Source organism: Nicotiana tomentosiformis, chromosome 6 (genome assembly GCF_000390325.3).
Source record: "Nicotiana tomentosiformis chromosome 6, ASM39032v3, whole genome shotgun sequence".
Classification (NCBI taxonomy): domain Eukaryota; kingdom Viridiplantae; phylum Streptophyta; class Magnoliopsida; order Solanales; family Solanaceae; genus Nicotiana; species Nicotiana tomentosiformis.
The window spans coordinates 24,173,312-24,190,235 of record NC_090817.1 but is presented as its reverse complement, the minus strand read 5'-3'; the positions used below and the strand labels follow the sequence as shown (position 1 = coordinate 24,190,235).

Sequence of the window (16,924 nt, the reverse complement as noted above, 5' to 3'; positions counted from 1 at the left end):
AATCTTGGACCGGCAGGTTCGGAAATTGATATCAAAAGATATTGCTTCAGTGAAGGTTCAATTGATGGGTCATCCGATCGAGGAGGCGACCTGGGATACTAAGCACGACATGCGGAGTCATTATCCTCATTTATTCACCACATCAGGTATGTCCTTATGCACATTCGAGGATGAACGTTCTTTTTAATAGGGAGAGAATGGAACGACCTGATCGGTCGCTTTGTATAATTGCGTCCCGTTACCCCTTTTATTACTTCATACTTGTGTGTTTATATCTTTATGACTTGCAGGGTTAATTAGTTTTGTTCCGGGAAGATTCGGGTGGATTTGGACCCTTGATTCTAGACTTAGAAACTTTAATTTGAAAATGTTGACCAAACTTTGACTTTTGAGAAAATGACCCCAGAACTGTGTTTTTATGACTCGATAACTTTGTATTGTGATTTAGGACTTGGGCGTACGCCCGAAAATAATTTTGGAAGTCCGTAGGTTGATTTGTGTTGATTCAACAAAATTTGGCAATTTTTAAGTTGAAAAGTTTGGCCGTAGGTTGACTTTTAACTATCGAGGTCAGAATTTGATTTTGGGACTTGAAATAGGTCTGTTACGGCATTTAGAACTTATTTGCAAAAAAATTAGCGTTGTTCGGGATTGATTTGATAGGATTCACACGCTTAGTTAAAAATTTAGGAGTTCTTGAAAATTTCTTTGAAAATCATGTGTTTTAGAGTTCATTTCGTAGTTTTAGACGTTAATTATGTGTTTTGATCACGCGAGCGAGTTTGTATGATGTTTTTAGACTTGTGTGGATGTTTGGTTTGGAGCTCCGAGGGATCGGGTGAGTTTCAGACACGTTTCAAAAATATTTGGACTGAAAATAGCAGTTGATGTCTGGTGCCTCAGGTGTCGCAATTGCGAATACCAGGGTCGCATTTGCGACCATAGCAGGAGTTCCAGGTATCGCAAATGCGATGCCTTGGTCGTATTTGCGAAGAGCTACTGGGCAGGGCTAGGTTCGCTTTTGTGACAAAAATGTCACTTTTGCAAGGGCAGCAAGGGTCGCAAATGCGATCCCATCTTCGCATTTGCGAAGAGCTTCCCAAGCCTTCAGTGCCGCATTTGTGAGGCTTTCTTCACAATTGTGAGGGTTCGAAATTGCGAACCCATATCGCATTTGCGAGGCTTTCTTCACAATTGCGAGGGTTTGAAATTGTGAACCCATAACATTAGAGGAAAATGTTTTCCCTAACTAGACTAGGGAAAATATTTTTCAGAACTCTTTTTTAGTAATTATATGAGTTTATCAAACTGGGTTGATTATTTTGTTATTTACATTTTTTTAATTGTTGTCAAATATTAGGCTTATCTAGTCGTAGAGACTATGTACCATCACGACTTCCTACGGAGGAAAAATGGAGTCATGACATTCGGTCAACGGTTACGATTTAGTTTTGAACATCCCTATTTACAAATAGACGTACTTTGAAAAGACTTTTATGATTTTTTATAGGTGTATTATACTTTAATCTACCGCTAAGTTACATTATTTGACCACATTAGATTTACCCCGTCAAGAGAGAGAATTGAAAATAAATGTTCCTACTATCATGTTAGAACAAAGGATCACTCATTATTCCATCTAAGTATTTAATCCATCGAAATTTATAATATAGAGTGTAAGTTAATCTATCTATCTATGCTATATCAAAGGTGGAAGGCCCTGAGCCTAAAGTTAAATTACAAAAATGCCCACAAAAATGATGGAATCTTTTACCCATTTTAAATATTAGTTAATAATTATATTCAAATAAAAAGAATAAAACTAATTTGAAGTGTTCTTTCTGAGAATAGTTGTGTCCTTTCAATTGTATTATAACTAGCCGTTCCATTCAATAATATTCTTTAATCGTTGGCAACCTTTAGAAGTAATGCTCTAATAGAGTAGCCAACGAGCGGGCATCATCGACAAACAGAGAAATCAAAGAAATCTTCCTTTTGTCAACTTGTCATAGAAAATTATTCTGATATAGTATACTTTATCTCACGCGATGAAAGTTAAAAGTCCTTGCCTTTTGTGTATTTTTCTTCTACTATATATTCCTAGTTTGGTCAAATTTCTGATGTTAAAGTGAGTTGATTTCATAGAGAATCTATTGAACACCACTCTATATTATCTTTATTTTTGTGGATTTGCTTTTCTCAAATCTCATTACAATTACTTGTGAGTATCATTTTAGTTTATTCCCAGATTCTATCATTTTCACATATTTCATTATTCTTTGCAAGTTTTACTAAGTTTATTTTATTTTAATGCTTTATTTCCCATAACATGTGACTCCATGAATGAAATATAACAAAACATAATAGCTTTAGTAACATACAGACTTCCATAGCAAAAAATTACTTTGGCAAGATTTGATTAGTAGTTTCGTAAAAGTTTCATTATATTAATCAAGAAAATACCTTAGCTTACATGATTAATACTAAAGAGACCATTTGTTTTAACCTATTTCTATTATAACATCATGGACATATACATTTTTCTGTGTGTATAATAAGGTCCACGTATTAAAAATTTAAGACATAATTTTTTTTGCATGTGTATCAAAAATAGAAGAAAATAATTAAAGATATGTATAAATGTATTACTCTGTGTCTGAAATCTTAATTCATATATAAGAATTGATCAATCTCAACAGTTGAATGAATACTCTCATGACCAAAAAATAGCCCAATAGAAGATCGAGTTAACGAACATATATACATGCGTGTGTGTGAGAGAGAGAACTAAGAACAACGGGATTTTAATATGCATATGCATAAAATAAAAGAAGCATCTAACAACATTACTTCACCTAATAATGGACAAGCCAACAACCATCTTCAAGGCCAGACTAGCTTAAGATACTTTAGTGACTATAGCAATTTTGTCTTAAAAACTGTAACGACCCGGCCGGTCATTTTGAATATTATAACCCCGTTCCCTCATTTACTGCTCAATTTATGTCTTGCAATTGATTTATGATGTTGTGATGTTGTGCATCGTGTTGTGACCGTGTATGTCTGTGATGTTGTGCATCGTGATCGTGTGAAAAAGTCCGTGATCGCGTAGAGTAAAATCTGGGCGATTGAAATTGTTCTCCGCGATCACGTAGAGCAAATGTCTGGGCAGTGAGTTTAAGTTCTGAAAATGGGACTTCGTCCCATTTTTAATTTTTGATGATTTGGAGCTCGAATTTGAGGCGATTTTGGGTGATTTTCAGAGAAAACAACGGGGTAAGTGTTCTTAACTCAATATTGATTAAATTACCCGAATCCATGATTATTTTTATCATTTAATTGGTGAATTGAGTTGGAAAAATTTAAAAACCCTCTTGGTTTAAATTGAAGATTTGAGGGTCGAGTTGGGGTCGGATTTTGGTAAAATTGATATGGTTAGATTCGTGGTTTAATGGGTTTTCGAATTTTATAACTTTTGTCGAGTTCCGAGATGTGGGCCCCACAAGCGATTTTTGAGCTAATTTTCAGATTTTTATGGAAAATCATTATTTTCTAATGGAATTCCAATGAATTTTATTGACTGAAACGAATTATTTATGACAAGATTCGAGGTGTTTGGAGACCAATTCAAGAGGAAAGGAAATTGCGGAATAATAATTTCACAGCTTGAGGCAAGTAACAATTTTAAATCTGGTCCTGAGGGTATTAAACCCCAGATTTTGGTATCATGTGATTATTTTGGAGGTGACGCACATGCTAGGTGACGAGCGTGTGGGCATGCACCTAGGGGATTGTGACATGGTCCGTCCCGAAAAGTTGTAAAGTTGAATAATTTGTTGTTAGCTATATGCTCTCTATGTGTTGATAAAATTTGACTGTAAATCATGTTAGAAATCATGCTTAGGCTATGTGATAGTACTGTTGGGACCCACAGAGGTCGCGTACTTGTTGAATTGCCTGCTAAATGCTATATGTACTCGGTCTCAGTTTTTACTTGCACATTTTATCTCAATCTTTGTTATTATTATTGATACATCATATCATTGTTGTTTGGACTGATTTCATGATTATTGAGAGCCCGAGAGACTGGAGAGATTTATGACTGAGTGAGGCCAAGGGCCTGATTGTGAGATATTGATACTATAGCACGTGAGTTTGCCGTGTAGATCCTTATATTATACTATAGCATGTGAGTTGGCCGTGCAGATCTTTATATTATACTATAGCACGTGAGTTGGCCGTGCAACACGTGAGTTGGCCGTGCGGATTCAGATATTTATATTATGGCACGTGAGTTGTCTGTGCAGATTATAGCGCTTGGGCTGTAGGAGCCCCTCCGGAGTCTGTACACCCCCCAGTGAGCGCGGGTACCCATTGAGAGAGTGATGAGGGCTGGGAGCCCAGTGAGTGATTGTTGTCCTAAGAGGTTGTACTTGATTTCCATTTGTTGTTGCACTTAGTTGCTATCTGTCATTGTTGGAAAGTCTCTAAAAGATTGTTGATATACAGATTACATGAACAGAAACTGTATAAAAATTGATTTGACATTAATCTGCCAGATTTGATAGCATGTCTATTCTTGGCTGGAATTACTCGAAATGAACCATATATGTGTAGCTCGTTACTATCTTCAGTTCCTTATTTATTATTATTACTTGCTGAGTTGGTTGTACTCATACTACACCCTGCACTTCGTGTGTAGATCCAGGTATTCCCAGACATAGCGGGTGTTGATCCTTTCGCGCTGTTGATTTTCAGGAGATTTTGAGGTAGCTGCCGTGTTCCGCAGACCTTGTCTCTCCCTCTCTATCTCTTTGTTTACCATATTTGGTCTCAGACTATTATAGATAATATTTTCCAGACTTGTATTCATATTAGATGCACATGTACTCAGTGACACCAGGTTTTGAGGAGTGTTTGTATTGTATTTAAATATTATATTTTCAATCTTGAGAGAAATTGTGGTTTATTGAGATTTTCGGCTTGCCTAGTATTGAGATAGGCGCTATCACGACGAGTGAGATTTTGGGTCGTGACAAAAACAAAGGAATAGAGAATTTCGAGACCTTAAAATTTTTCTATGTTTTAATAGCTATCATAGATTAAAGGAACCAAAAATACAATGACTCTCATTAAAAATTGTCATCTACCATGCACGTCACGATTGACATATGGTTTGATAACGACATATTCAATATGAACCAAAAAATGACCATACGCCTTTCCATAAGACTAATTATCATGCCAACTGAATGAAATTTTTCATTGTTTTATATTCTTCTCTAAGTTGTCGAGAATAACATAACGACTTTTTTGAATCAAATAAGAGATGTAATATTATTACTAGTCAATTAAGTCATGTTAATCATATCCACATAGTGCACAGAGAAGTCGAAATGACTTTTACCAACAATACCTTTATAAAGAAATTTGACAATAACATTCATAATTAAAAAGATTCAAATGGCTTATCCTTGGAAGAGGCGAAAAATTTAGTGACGACACTATTTTGTGGTAATTCTTTATAGACATTTATGAATTATTTTTTACCATAACTACTTTATACTTATCATTATATTAATCTCATAGTTTTCATATGTAATTTTCATATTAGTAACAAAGAAATTACTTATTGGAGAAGGATGAAGTAGGAGAAGAGAGATAATAGTCACAAATAAAAGGTAAATTAAAATTATATAATTTTTCATAAAAGATATTAGTTTTTATACTATATAAATAAGATAATGTAATTTAATGCAATTATTAATTTTAAAATATAACTATATTATATAATTATTACTTTATAGGAAGATTTTGCTGAAAATCACATGTATATAATTAAATATTAATTGGTTATCTTCGTAGGTTCAGACGATCCAATCATTTTAACGTAGACAAACAAAGTACTATATGATATTAACATTAATCATTCACATATACTTTATTATGCCATGTATAATTATTTACTCAAATATTTTCTTTAATAATATCAATATTATTTTACAAAATCGTGTATTACATGACTCGAATATACCTAGTCATATGATAAGTATGAGTTCAAGGGTATATTTGTTTTTCATGTTTGATTGATTTAAATATTTTTGAGAATATTTTCCTTATGAATTCATTTTTCTCCAATTAGAAGAAAATATTTTCCCTAACAAGACTAGAGAAAATATTTTTCAGAACTCTTTTTTAATCTTATCCACCTTATTCCCCCAACCCTCCCCCCTCCCCCCACCCCACACACCCCCCCCCCCCTCCACCCCCACCCCATAGTGTTTGACTAAATTATATACAGTATCTTTCAAAAAAAATATTTCTACTCACTAATCACACACTAAAAACTATTTTCCGGAAAAAACAAATTCACTCACCAATCAAACATGAAAATATAAGTGATAAATTTCAAGAAAACAATTTCCACCGTACCAAACACACCCAAGTCTCATTGTTTTCTCTCATTTTCATTCCCTGGTTTCCTATGTAATATAATGTAGCTCAACCATGTTTTCTGGCTATGCTACTGAAGATTATAAGAGGGTTTTGTCTACAGAATGCCCTGAGTCATTTAAACTTAATAGTTTTGGCTTAGACAAGAGTGACTTGCTCTAGTGGTGAGCACCCTCCACTTCCAAATCTTTTTAAACATGTCATAACATTTTTATATATCTTTTGAAACTTGCGGGTTAAAATATAACATACCATTTGCATGGCTAAAAACTTCTCAATAACGGTAATATTGAAATCCTAAAATTAAGAATTTTCTTATTAGGAAAGGGTTCATTCTTTTTAACTGACTAAAAAAAATAGGTTCACATAAATTAGAGTGAAGTTTAGTATTAAATCAATATAAATAAGAGATTTTAGAACCCGGTAAATTAGATGGGATATGATGAACTTTCGAATTCGAACCCGTAAAGTTCAAACTAAATCTTGCATGTCTTAAGCTCAAACTTATAAATCCTTTGATACCTGACTAATCCAGCAAAATTCTTTCAATTGTTCTAATCAGTTTTCGCTAAATACAATTGCTAATTCTTTTTAAAAATCGAACCTCAAGCGAATCAAGCCAAACATATTTTTTTTTGAGAAGGTAACATAAGGCAAACATATTTTCCAGCGTCATCTTTTTTAAGATACGGACATCATACCAAGGCAGAGGGAACTCATCAACCACGAATTACCCTCCAAGATCCATTTCTTAAGTTTTTTCTTTTTAAATAAAGAGGAAATAGAAACAACTGTATAGAGATTCGAACTCATGATACTATAGTTCAAAATTACCCTCGTAGAGGCATATATATAGCTCACTTTCCATCAGTTAAACTTGAATGAAACACAACAAAGTGATGCCTCATATAATTGCAAGCATATTTAGAATCATGATACTACAGTTCAGGTAACTTAGATCTATTTACAAGCATAAAGTACCAGCAGTCCAGTAATACAAACATATATGAGATGCCAGATACATACTTAGAATTAATCTCTGATTCCAGGTAGGTTTGCTTCAAACTAGGCCTTCCTCTTCTGTTGTCGATGATCAGGCCGGTACAAACAAATTGCCGAGATAACGAGTGCCCATAAACTCCTTCATCAGGAAAACTCTTATGACATCTACAGGTGTTTGATGTGTAAATGAATCAGCCTCAACTCTATTTTCAGAACCTAACTTCAGCTCCCTGCTTTCCAGCATCTCTTCCCCATCTAGCAATCTCAGAGCTTACTACGAACAGTGGTATTCGTACTTGAATTAGTACCAGTGATTTCCTTGATACATGATTCGTCTTGTTTCTTTTGACACTCAGTTTCCATTTCACGAACTGTGTCAAAGTAAATTTTGGTAACTGCCTTCCCACCTGTACATGAGAATATAGCTTACAACAACATACCTAGTGGGAACCCACAAGTGAGGTCTAGGGAGGGTGGAGTGTACACAGACCTTACCTCTACCTTTGTATGGTAGAGATGTTGTTTCTACTAGACCCTCGACTCAAGAAAAGCGTTTTTCAATATTTGAAAACTACAGGAGTAAAAAAACTATGATAAAAATATTGTAGAACAAAAAAGTAATGACAGCAAAAAACATGAGAATATAGCTTACAGGACTTTGATGCAACATTATTCTATGTTTCTCCAGAATCTCACCCTGAGTTTTATGTAACAAATTCATTAGATGATGACACGTTTTCATTTTTCCCAATTTCATTTTAGAGTTTGCTATTTACTTTATTTTCAAGTGCATGCAATTATCTGATCAATTGAGTTGCTAACACAACCCATGGTGGCTGTAATTGCATACTCATGCTCAAGATCTTTAATCATGGCTAACACACCCAGCAATTATATCTTTTTTGACATATCTAAAATTCGAATCCAAGTTAAATCTACAAATAAACATTATTTACCACATGCCGGCGTTCAGGTCGGTTTACGCGCCTAGATTATTCCACCGCATACCTGCTACCTTTTGTTTATACATACTCCATTTTGTCTCATTTTACCCTTATCTATTTATTAGGAAGTAAAGAATTCGTTGCTTATAAAATTTTCAAATACTTTCTATTTAATTATAAAACTGTTACTGAGACTAGTTCCTTCTTCTTCTTTTTTTTTTTTTTGTGTGTGTGTGTGTGGAGGAGCATGAGCTATTTTCACTTATGAATTATACATGAAGTAAAAAAGCTAATAATTCTGATAATCAAGATAATCATTCTTAAGAGGGAAAAAGGAGGAAGAGAAGTTGTTACAGGTGGGTGATTTGGGAAAATAATTTACCCACAACATTTTTCACTTCACTCCACATTAATCTATATCTAATTCATTATAAACATAGAGTGCATGCACATTTTTCTACTATTTGGGGGGGGTGGGGGGTGGGGTTAAAGGTCTAAATGAATAAGAGAGCAAACCAGGAATGAAGTTGGGTGCTTCTTTGACGGCATAAACGGAAGCATTTTTGACGAATTTTGTGCTGAAACTGACGATCTTAGCCCGACCTTCATCATCATCGGGTATGTACTGACCCAGCTTCTGTATACCGTTAACTCTAACGACGTCGTCGATCTTTCTAACGGCAGCTGCACTGTAATAATAGGTAGTATTATAGACCTTCTTTACCGGATCCGGTGCGTATCCTTTCACCGTTTCTTTGCCGGAATTAATGAAGTCCCAGATTCCCATTTTTCCCCCCTTGCTGCTTCCTTCGGAAAGTAGGAAAGATTAGAAAATGGTACTACTGCACTGACTTTTGTTCTTTTAGTGGGGCCCTTTTAGTCATCTTGACTAATAAAGGCTAAAAGGGCACAAACGCTGGCTCTCCTTTTAGTCATTGTCTCCTGGCACAATATTCTTGGATAATTGCAACACTAGTATCTCTATTATTAGTTATTACTACTCTACTAGTTTCTACCATTGTGCATGCATCTTAATAATTGCACATAAGTGTTTAATAAATTATTTATATGAACGAAATAATAAATTTAATTAACGAAAAATTTATACATATAGAGGAAGAAAAAATTATTGTAAAGTTGTTTATCTTTAAAAATTGATAACAATTGAATTTATACGCGGTTTTAAGAATACGTAGATTAATTTGATACAAGCGATTAATGACGATAGACAAGCAATTAAAAGATAGAACAAATAGCCAAACCAATGATGATACTGAACCCAGGCTCGGTTAAAAGCTTAACAAGAAGCTCGCCTTCAGTTCCGGACTAGTGCTTATGGAGAACTTATGAACCAAAACAAGAACTTTCAAATAACCAGAGAAAAATGAATGTATATTGCCTTGGTATGCATGTTACAATGTCTCTAATGAATAGTCAGCTTCCCCTTTATATAGTAGGGGAGTTTTATCTTAAGTACAATTCTAAAAAAGATAAAAATCTTTGTTCTCGCTAATCACTGATTTACCGTTGATACGGGCCGAGGTTCACGTCGTGACATTCGGTTGGGCACGGATATCACGGTCCTTTGTTGATCGTGTGCGGTCGTTTGGTAATGCTTTTCGAGATTACGTTATTCGAATCAGGTTCGAGGGCGTGATCTCGATGGCTCCGAAGGCATGGCCTCGGTGGCTCCGGGGGCATGAACTCGATGGCTTCGGGAGCAGGTGTTTTGCTCGAGCTTTGATACGGGCGGCTCCCAGCTTCGGTCTTGACTACACGCAGTTATACCCTCTCTTCGTTCGCCCTACTGGGAAATCAGGGTGCTTCTTACCTCCGATTTTACCCGTATACAGATAGTTCCCGCATTTCTTAGAGGGTAGGTTTGCCGAAATGATGAGAAACGACAGATGTTTCCCGATTCCTTCTTTCGTACGTTATAACAGAAAACGACTAAGAAGCCGAAAAGTCCTATCAGTCGTGTCATTCATACTTTGAGCACGTGTCAACCATCGGTTGATTACCTCCGAATGCGAAGCGTTGCGCACTTTTTTCTATATAAGGTTTCACCCCTTGTTCTTTTTTTACTTTTTGACTAATCTTCTACCCTCGATTTCTCAAGCCATCACCATCCTTCTTCAACTTTCATATATTCTCCCTTATTTTTAAGATTTCACAGCAATTTCTAGATTTTTACCTAGATTTTCCCCAAATCATTAAACTCAATTCTTTATCTTTCAAAATTTTCTCTTGAGTTTTTCAAACTTCTTCAAATAAAAATGGATAAAACATCTAAATATGTTCCTCAACAAGTTGTCGCTTTATCTTCTCAACCGGCCGCTGGTATCGATGCGGTTGCTCCTAAAGTAGTTGCCCTCGAAACGGCTTTTTCTGAGGTCACTGCCGATGAACCAGCCCCCAAGCCTCCCTTGAAAATGTTTATTCCCGGGGGCTGCTCAATTGCAGACGACTTTAAGGTCGAGAAACCCTCACGCAAACATGACCGGAATGACAGAGTGTCAAGGTACATTTGCTCTGTGATCGAAGATGTCCTTCCCGTGGTCCGTAACTGGGAAGGCAAGGACATAGTAGTCCCCGAGCCCGAGGATGCCATTACTACCCACGTGGAGGGTACCTAAGTGCTTACACTTACCCCTTTACACTAGGTCCGGTGGACTCGGTTGTCCTGAACTTTTGCAAGAGGTACGAGGTGTGCCTCGGGAAAATCTATCCGTCTTTATGGAGGATCGTGATCCTTCTTTGTTACTTCACGAATAAGACTGCTTCTTGTTGGTTCACCATTGATCATATGCTCCATTTATACAGTCCCCCGAATCTTTCGAGGGGGACTAATAAAGCTTATATGTCGGGCCAACAAGGCCCTATTTTCGAGCATTGATAAAGACAGAGACCAGGGTTACAAGGATGCTTTGTTCGGGTGAATACCAAAGACTTGATTCCCCCCGAGCTCATGCCATTCCCTGAGAAGTGGAATGCATCTCGTAAGTATAGTCTCTCCTTAAGCATCAATCTTTTATTTATGTCCTTTTTTTCTCATCACATATATGGTAATACAGCCGCTGCCCGGGTTCCTAACGTTATCCCTCGGTTCAAGGAGTGGATCGGGGGTATTTATACACAGATGTCATATTTTGAGCGCGCATGGCGCAAGCTCTCAAAGGGCCGATGGGAGGCCCGTTCTCATGGTAAGGCCTTTCCTCGAATAGGTAATATGAGGCTTTCCTATTTACATCATACTTACTCTTATTTCTTTTTTTCTTTTTGTAGGTTTGCCTAAGACCACTGAACTTAGGCCTTTAGAAGGGGATGAAGACGTGTCCTTGTCTGTTGATCCCTCCATTTCGGGATAGTCCGGGGCTGCAGCGGGGGAAAAGAAAAAGAAAAAGAGGAGAGCTTCGGGCTCCTCGAGTTCCGCAGTGAAGCCAAAGAAGAGATTGGCTCGTAAGCCAAAGAAGAGCTCTGGTTACCGAGCACCGGACTCGGATTCATTTTTTTGGATCAAGGATGAGTCCGAAGAAGATATTTTTGGGACCCACGGGTCGACCCTTCCCGAGGAGCAGGTGGCAGCCGGGGGGGAGGGGGAGATTCGGGAGGCTGATTTCCCTCAGACTCGGGAGATAGATGTGGAGACGAGCGCTGAGACCCCCCAGGATGCCGTCTGCCCTGAAGGAAGTGCCCGGTATAATAGAGATTTCGGGGTCGCCCTCCTACACTGAGTCCATGTTTGAGGAGGCCCGAGCAGGAAATAAGAGGTCCAACGAAGGGGTTCATGGTGCGGACGATCCCTTTCGTTCCTTTTTTGATAGTGTGAAATCATCCGTTTTGGAAGATTTTTCCGGGCTGGGTGACCTGGAAGTTTTAAGGAAGGATCCTTCTTCAAAGCTGGCGGGACAAGTTCGAGCCCGAAGTTGATCAATCAGTTCCCCGCCCTGAGTGCGAATCCCGACCGTAAAATATATATTATTCTTACTGTCCCGGAGGATTCCCGAGTTCTTTCTGCTCCCATTATGAGTAGTAAGCTACCTCTGATGCCCTGTGACCAAGGAGGACCAGGAAAAAATGAATGAGGTCAACGAGCCGTGCCTTTTCAACGAGGTGCAGCAGGCGCTGAACCGGGTAAGGCATCATTATGTTCTTTTGAACTTTACTTAGGGTTTGATGTTTCTCATGTCTTTCACCTTTTTGCAGACCTCGATACTTCATCATGAGAGCTTCCTCCGGTACCGGGTCGAGGTCAATCAGCTCGAGCTCGAGGTCAAGGAGCTAGCCCAGAAAAATAGATACGTACAAGCTCCTCAGCGAGCAACAAGAAAGGGTCATTAAGGACATTCAGGCCGAGCTTGATAGGGCTCAGAAAGAGGCATCGGTCCTATAGCAGGAGCATGCTGACTTGGTCAAAAAGGTAAACATCGTCGAAGTTAGGATATTGCGGAATATATAAAATTTCCCCTTTGGCAATTTCAACTGTTTTAGCATCTTTTCACGATTTCTATTCTTGCAAATATTTCTAATGCCTTAGCATAAAATCTAATGTAGTAATAAGTCGTTTATTTTTTGGAGGTCCAAATAGAACCTGGCCTTGATGCAATTTTTTATTTGCTCGAAGCTTTGACAACTCGAAGCGACCAAAAGTTTTTCGAAAATGCTAAGTGTTCTTGGACGATGCTTTTGTCGAGGGTAACCTTTTTGGCGGGTTTTGAATTTTTATTGAAGGCCTTTTGATTACGGGCTTCGGACGTCTCTGAACCATTTTTTACCATGGCCGTAACCCTTTGGGTTTAGGCATACCTAATAGGTTTTGTGCCTCAGGTATTTGATAGCCCGAGATGCCCGACTTATTTCAGATGTTAATCCCCGAGCGGGGATAGCCCTTGGGCTCGATAGTCCCAGAATAGGGACAACACTTAGCTCGGGTAGGGGTAGCTCTTGGGCTCGATATTTTGAAAGGGAAAAAATATATAATAACAAGGTGGGAAATTTGTTTCATTTCTGTGTGCAAGGTACATGATCGAAAGCGAGTTAAAGCTTGTACTATGGCTACGGTGGCCTATGCGGGCACGATTCATTTGAATGTTTGGCGCTTATAATAAATCCTAACCATCAGGCCTAAGATGTTCAAGTACAAAGTTCCCTTCTTTTCTTGCTAAGAAGTCTAACCCGAGGGTGATGGCCCCCCAGTATTCGAGGTCGATCTTTAAGAGGGATCAGATACTGTTAATGCAACCATTGAATCCGAATTAAAAATAGTCTTCAGATCTAAGTTAGCACGATCCACTGTTGCCTCGTTACAAACCTTGCCGGAAAACTCATTTGGGACAAAACCGGTTCAAGAGAAAAAGAGTACAACGTGTGCTTTCAGACCTAATAGTCATACTTTCCATTGGCCATTACCTGCAAGCGTTAGTCTGATTCATAATGTTGTAAAAAAGGTAACTAAAAATGTACCTTAGCAATAGTATCGCCTTAAGTGCGTTATGTTCCAGTTGTTTGGTAGTTGTGCACCATTTTATGCTTCGAGTTTGTACGATCCCTTGCCGGTAATTCCGATGACTTGATACGGTCATTCCTAGTTCGGCCCCAGTTTTCCCTCATTCGGGTTCCGAATATGCAACGTAACTTTCCCTCATTCGGGTTCCGAGCTGGCTGCTTCTGGGCGGCTAACCGGACTAGGGTGGCCTTTCGCCTTTCAACCAATAGTTCTAGGCTCGTACTCATGGCCTCACCATTTGATTCTTCGGTCGTATATTGGAACTTGAGGCTTAGTTCCATCATTTCGACCGGTATCAATGCTTCAGTACCATAGACCAACAAAAACGGGGTGGCTCCGGTACTGGATTTCGAAGTTGTACGATAAGCCTACAAGACTTCGGGCAAAATTTCCTTCCACTTTACTTTGGCATCAGTCAACCTTTTCTTTAAATTTTGGAGTACGGTCTTATTTGTAGACTCTGCTTGTCCGTTCCCGCTAGGGTGATAGGGGTGGATAGAATCTTTTTAATCTTATGGTCTTCGAAAAACTTTCTTACCTTGCTATCGATGAACTGCTTCCCATTATCGCACACGATCTCGGTCGGTATCCCGAACCAGTGTATGATGTGGTCCCAAATAAAATCAATGACTTGTTTTTCTCAAAATTTCTCGAACTCTTGAGCTTCGACCCATTCAAAAAAATAGCCAGTCATAAACAATATGAATTGAGCCTTATCAGGTGCCCACAACAGAGGGCCGACAATGTCCATTCCCCACTTCATAAACGGCCATGGGAATAAGACCGAATGTAGTAACTCTTTGGGTTGGTGGATCAATGGTGCATGTATCTGATAGTCGTCGCATCTTTGTACGAAGTCCTTTGTATCTTTCTCCATATCGATCCAGTAGTAGCCGACCCTAATTATCTTCCGAACCTAAGATTCTGCCCCCAAATGGTTTCTGCAGGTGCCTTCGTGAACTTCTCTCAAGATGTATTCGGTATTTGCCGGACCCAAGCATATGGAAAGCGGTCCATCGAACGTTTTTCTGTACAGAGTACCTTCGTACATGCTGGACCTGGACGCCTTCGTGCGTAGAGCTCTTGATTGTTTAGGATACGAGGGTAGCTTCCCAGTCTTCAAGTAGTCTATGTACTTGTTTCTTCAATCCCAAGTTAAACTTAATGAATTTATTTCGACGTGGCCTTCTTCCACTATCGATTTCATGAGCTGCACGTCCGTTCCTGAGTTGAAGTCATTATCATCAACTGATGACCCCAAGTTAACCAGAGCATTGGCCTCGCTATTTTGATCTCGAGATATATGCTGAAGGGTCCATTCCTTGAATTGATGCAACACCACCTGCAATTTTTCTAAATACCTTCGCATTCGTTCCTCTTTTACTTTGAACGTTCCATTAACTTGATTTACGACAAGGAGGGAATCACATTTAGCTTCGACCACCTCAACCCCAAGACCTTTGGCCAATTCGAGACCTGCAATCACAGCCTCATACTCGACCTCGTTGTTATTCAATTTTACAGTTCGAATAGATTGCCTGATTATGTTTCCCGTAGGTGGCGTCAACACGATGCCGAGTCTAGACCCCTTTTCGTTTGAAGCACCGTCCGTAAAGAGGGTCCAAATTCTCGAGAAAGTCCCTGAGGTTAACAATAATTCCTTTTCGACTTTGGGTATCAAGGCCGGCGTAAAGTAGGTCACGAAGTCCGCCAATTTTTTTGATTTGATGGCAGTTTGGGGTCGATATTCGATATAGTACCCTCTAATTTCGATGGACCACTTGACTAACCGACCCGAGAGCTCGGGTTTATGCATAATGTTCCTTAGCGGGTAAGAGGTTATGACACATATAGGGTGGTATTGAAAGTATGATTTTAACTTTCTAGAGGCGCTTAGCAAAGCCAGCGCCAATTTTTCCAGGTGAGGATACCTTGTTTCGGCCTCACCTAGAGTCCTACTGACATAATAAATAGGAAATTGCATACCTTCTTCTTCCCGGACTAGGACCCCACTTACGCCACTTCGGATACCGCTAAATAAAGGTACAATTGTTCATCCGCCTTCAGAGTGTGGAGTAGGGGTGGATACGAAAGGTACCATTTGAGTTCTCCCAAGGCTTGCTGGCACTTTGGGGTTCAAGAGAAGTTATTCTTCTTCTTCAACAATGAGAAGAATCGATAGCTTTTGTCCAAGGACCTCGATATGAACTGGCCCAGTGTGTCTATATGCCCGGTTAGCCTCTGAACAGCCTTAACACTATCCACCACGGTGATGTCTTCTATGGCTTTAATTTTATCGAGAATAATCTCGATCCCCCGGTTGGATACCATGAACCCAAGGAATTTTTCGGATCCGACCCCGAATGCGCATTTTTCTGGGTTGAGCTTCATATTGTATCTTCTTAATATGTCGAAGGTTTCCTGCAAATGTTTCAAATGGTCCTATGCTCGCAGGGACTTAACTAGCATGTCATCAATATAAACCTCCATTTATTGTCCTATTTGTCCTTCGAATATCCAATTTACTAGGCATTGGTAAGTGGCACCGACAATTTTTAGTCCTAACGGCATTACGTTATAATAATAGGTGCCGAATTTAGTGATAAAGGAAGCCTTTTATTGATCTCCCGGGTCCATCCAAATTTTGTTGTACTTGGAGTAGGCGTAGAGAAAGCTGAGTATCTCGTGCCCGACCATCGTATCGATCATGCGATAGATGTTAGGCAAAGGGAAAGAGTCCTTAGGCCATGCCTTGTTCAATTCTTTACAATCTACACACATTCTTAACTTATTACCCTTTTTAGGTACTACCACTACGTTAGCTAACCAACCCGGGTACTTAACTTACCGAATGGAACCTATTTTAAGGAGTTTGGATACTTGATATTTGATGAATGCATGCTTGAACTTAGACTGAGGCCTCCTCTTCTATTTAACTGGGTGGAATTTCGGATCCAAGCTCAGCTTATGAGTGGTTATTTCTGGCGGGATTCCTGTCATATAAAGATGGGACCAAGCG

General features: G+C 38.8%; 1 protein-coding gene across 1 annotated transcript; it reads right to left on the bottom strand.

Annotated features, from left to right (window-relative positions):
* Nucleotides 1-7,335: 7,335 nt before the first annotated feature.
* On the bottom strand, nt 7,336-9,285 carry LOC104102788 (uncharacterized). Its single transcript, XM_009610619.4, is given in 3 exon segments — nt 7,336-7,729; nt 7,732-7,862; nt 8,916-9,285. Coding segments are annotated over 3 exon segments (585 nt in total). The 5' UTR covers nt 9,187-9,285; the 3' UTR covers nt 7,336-7,546.
* Nucleotides 9,286-16,924: the final 7,639 nt, after the last annotated feature.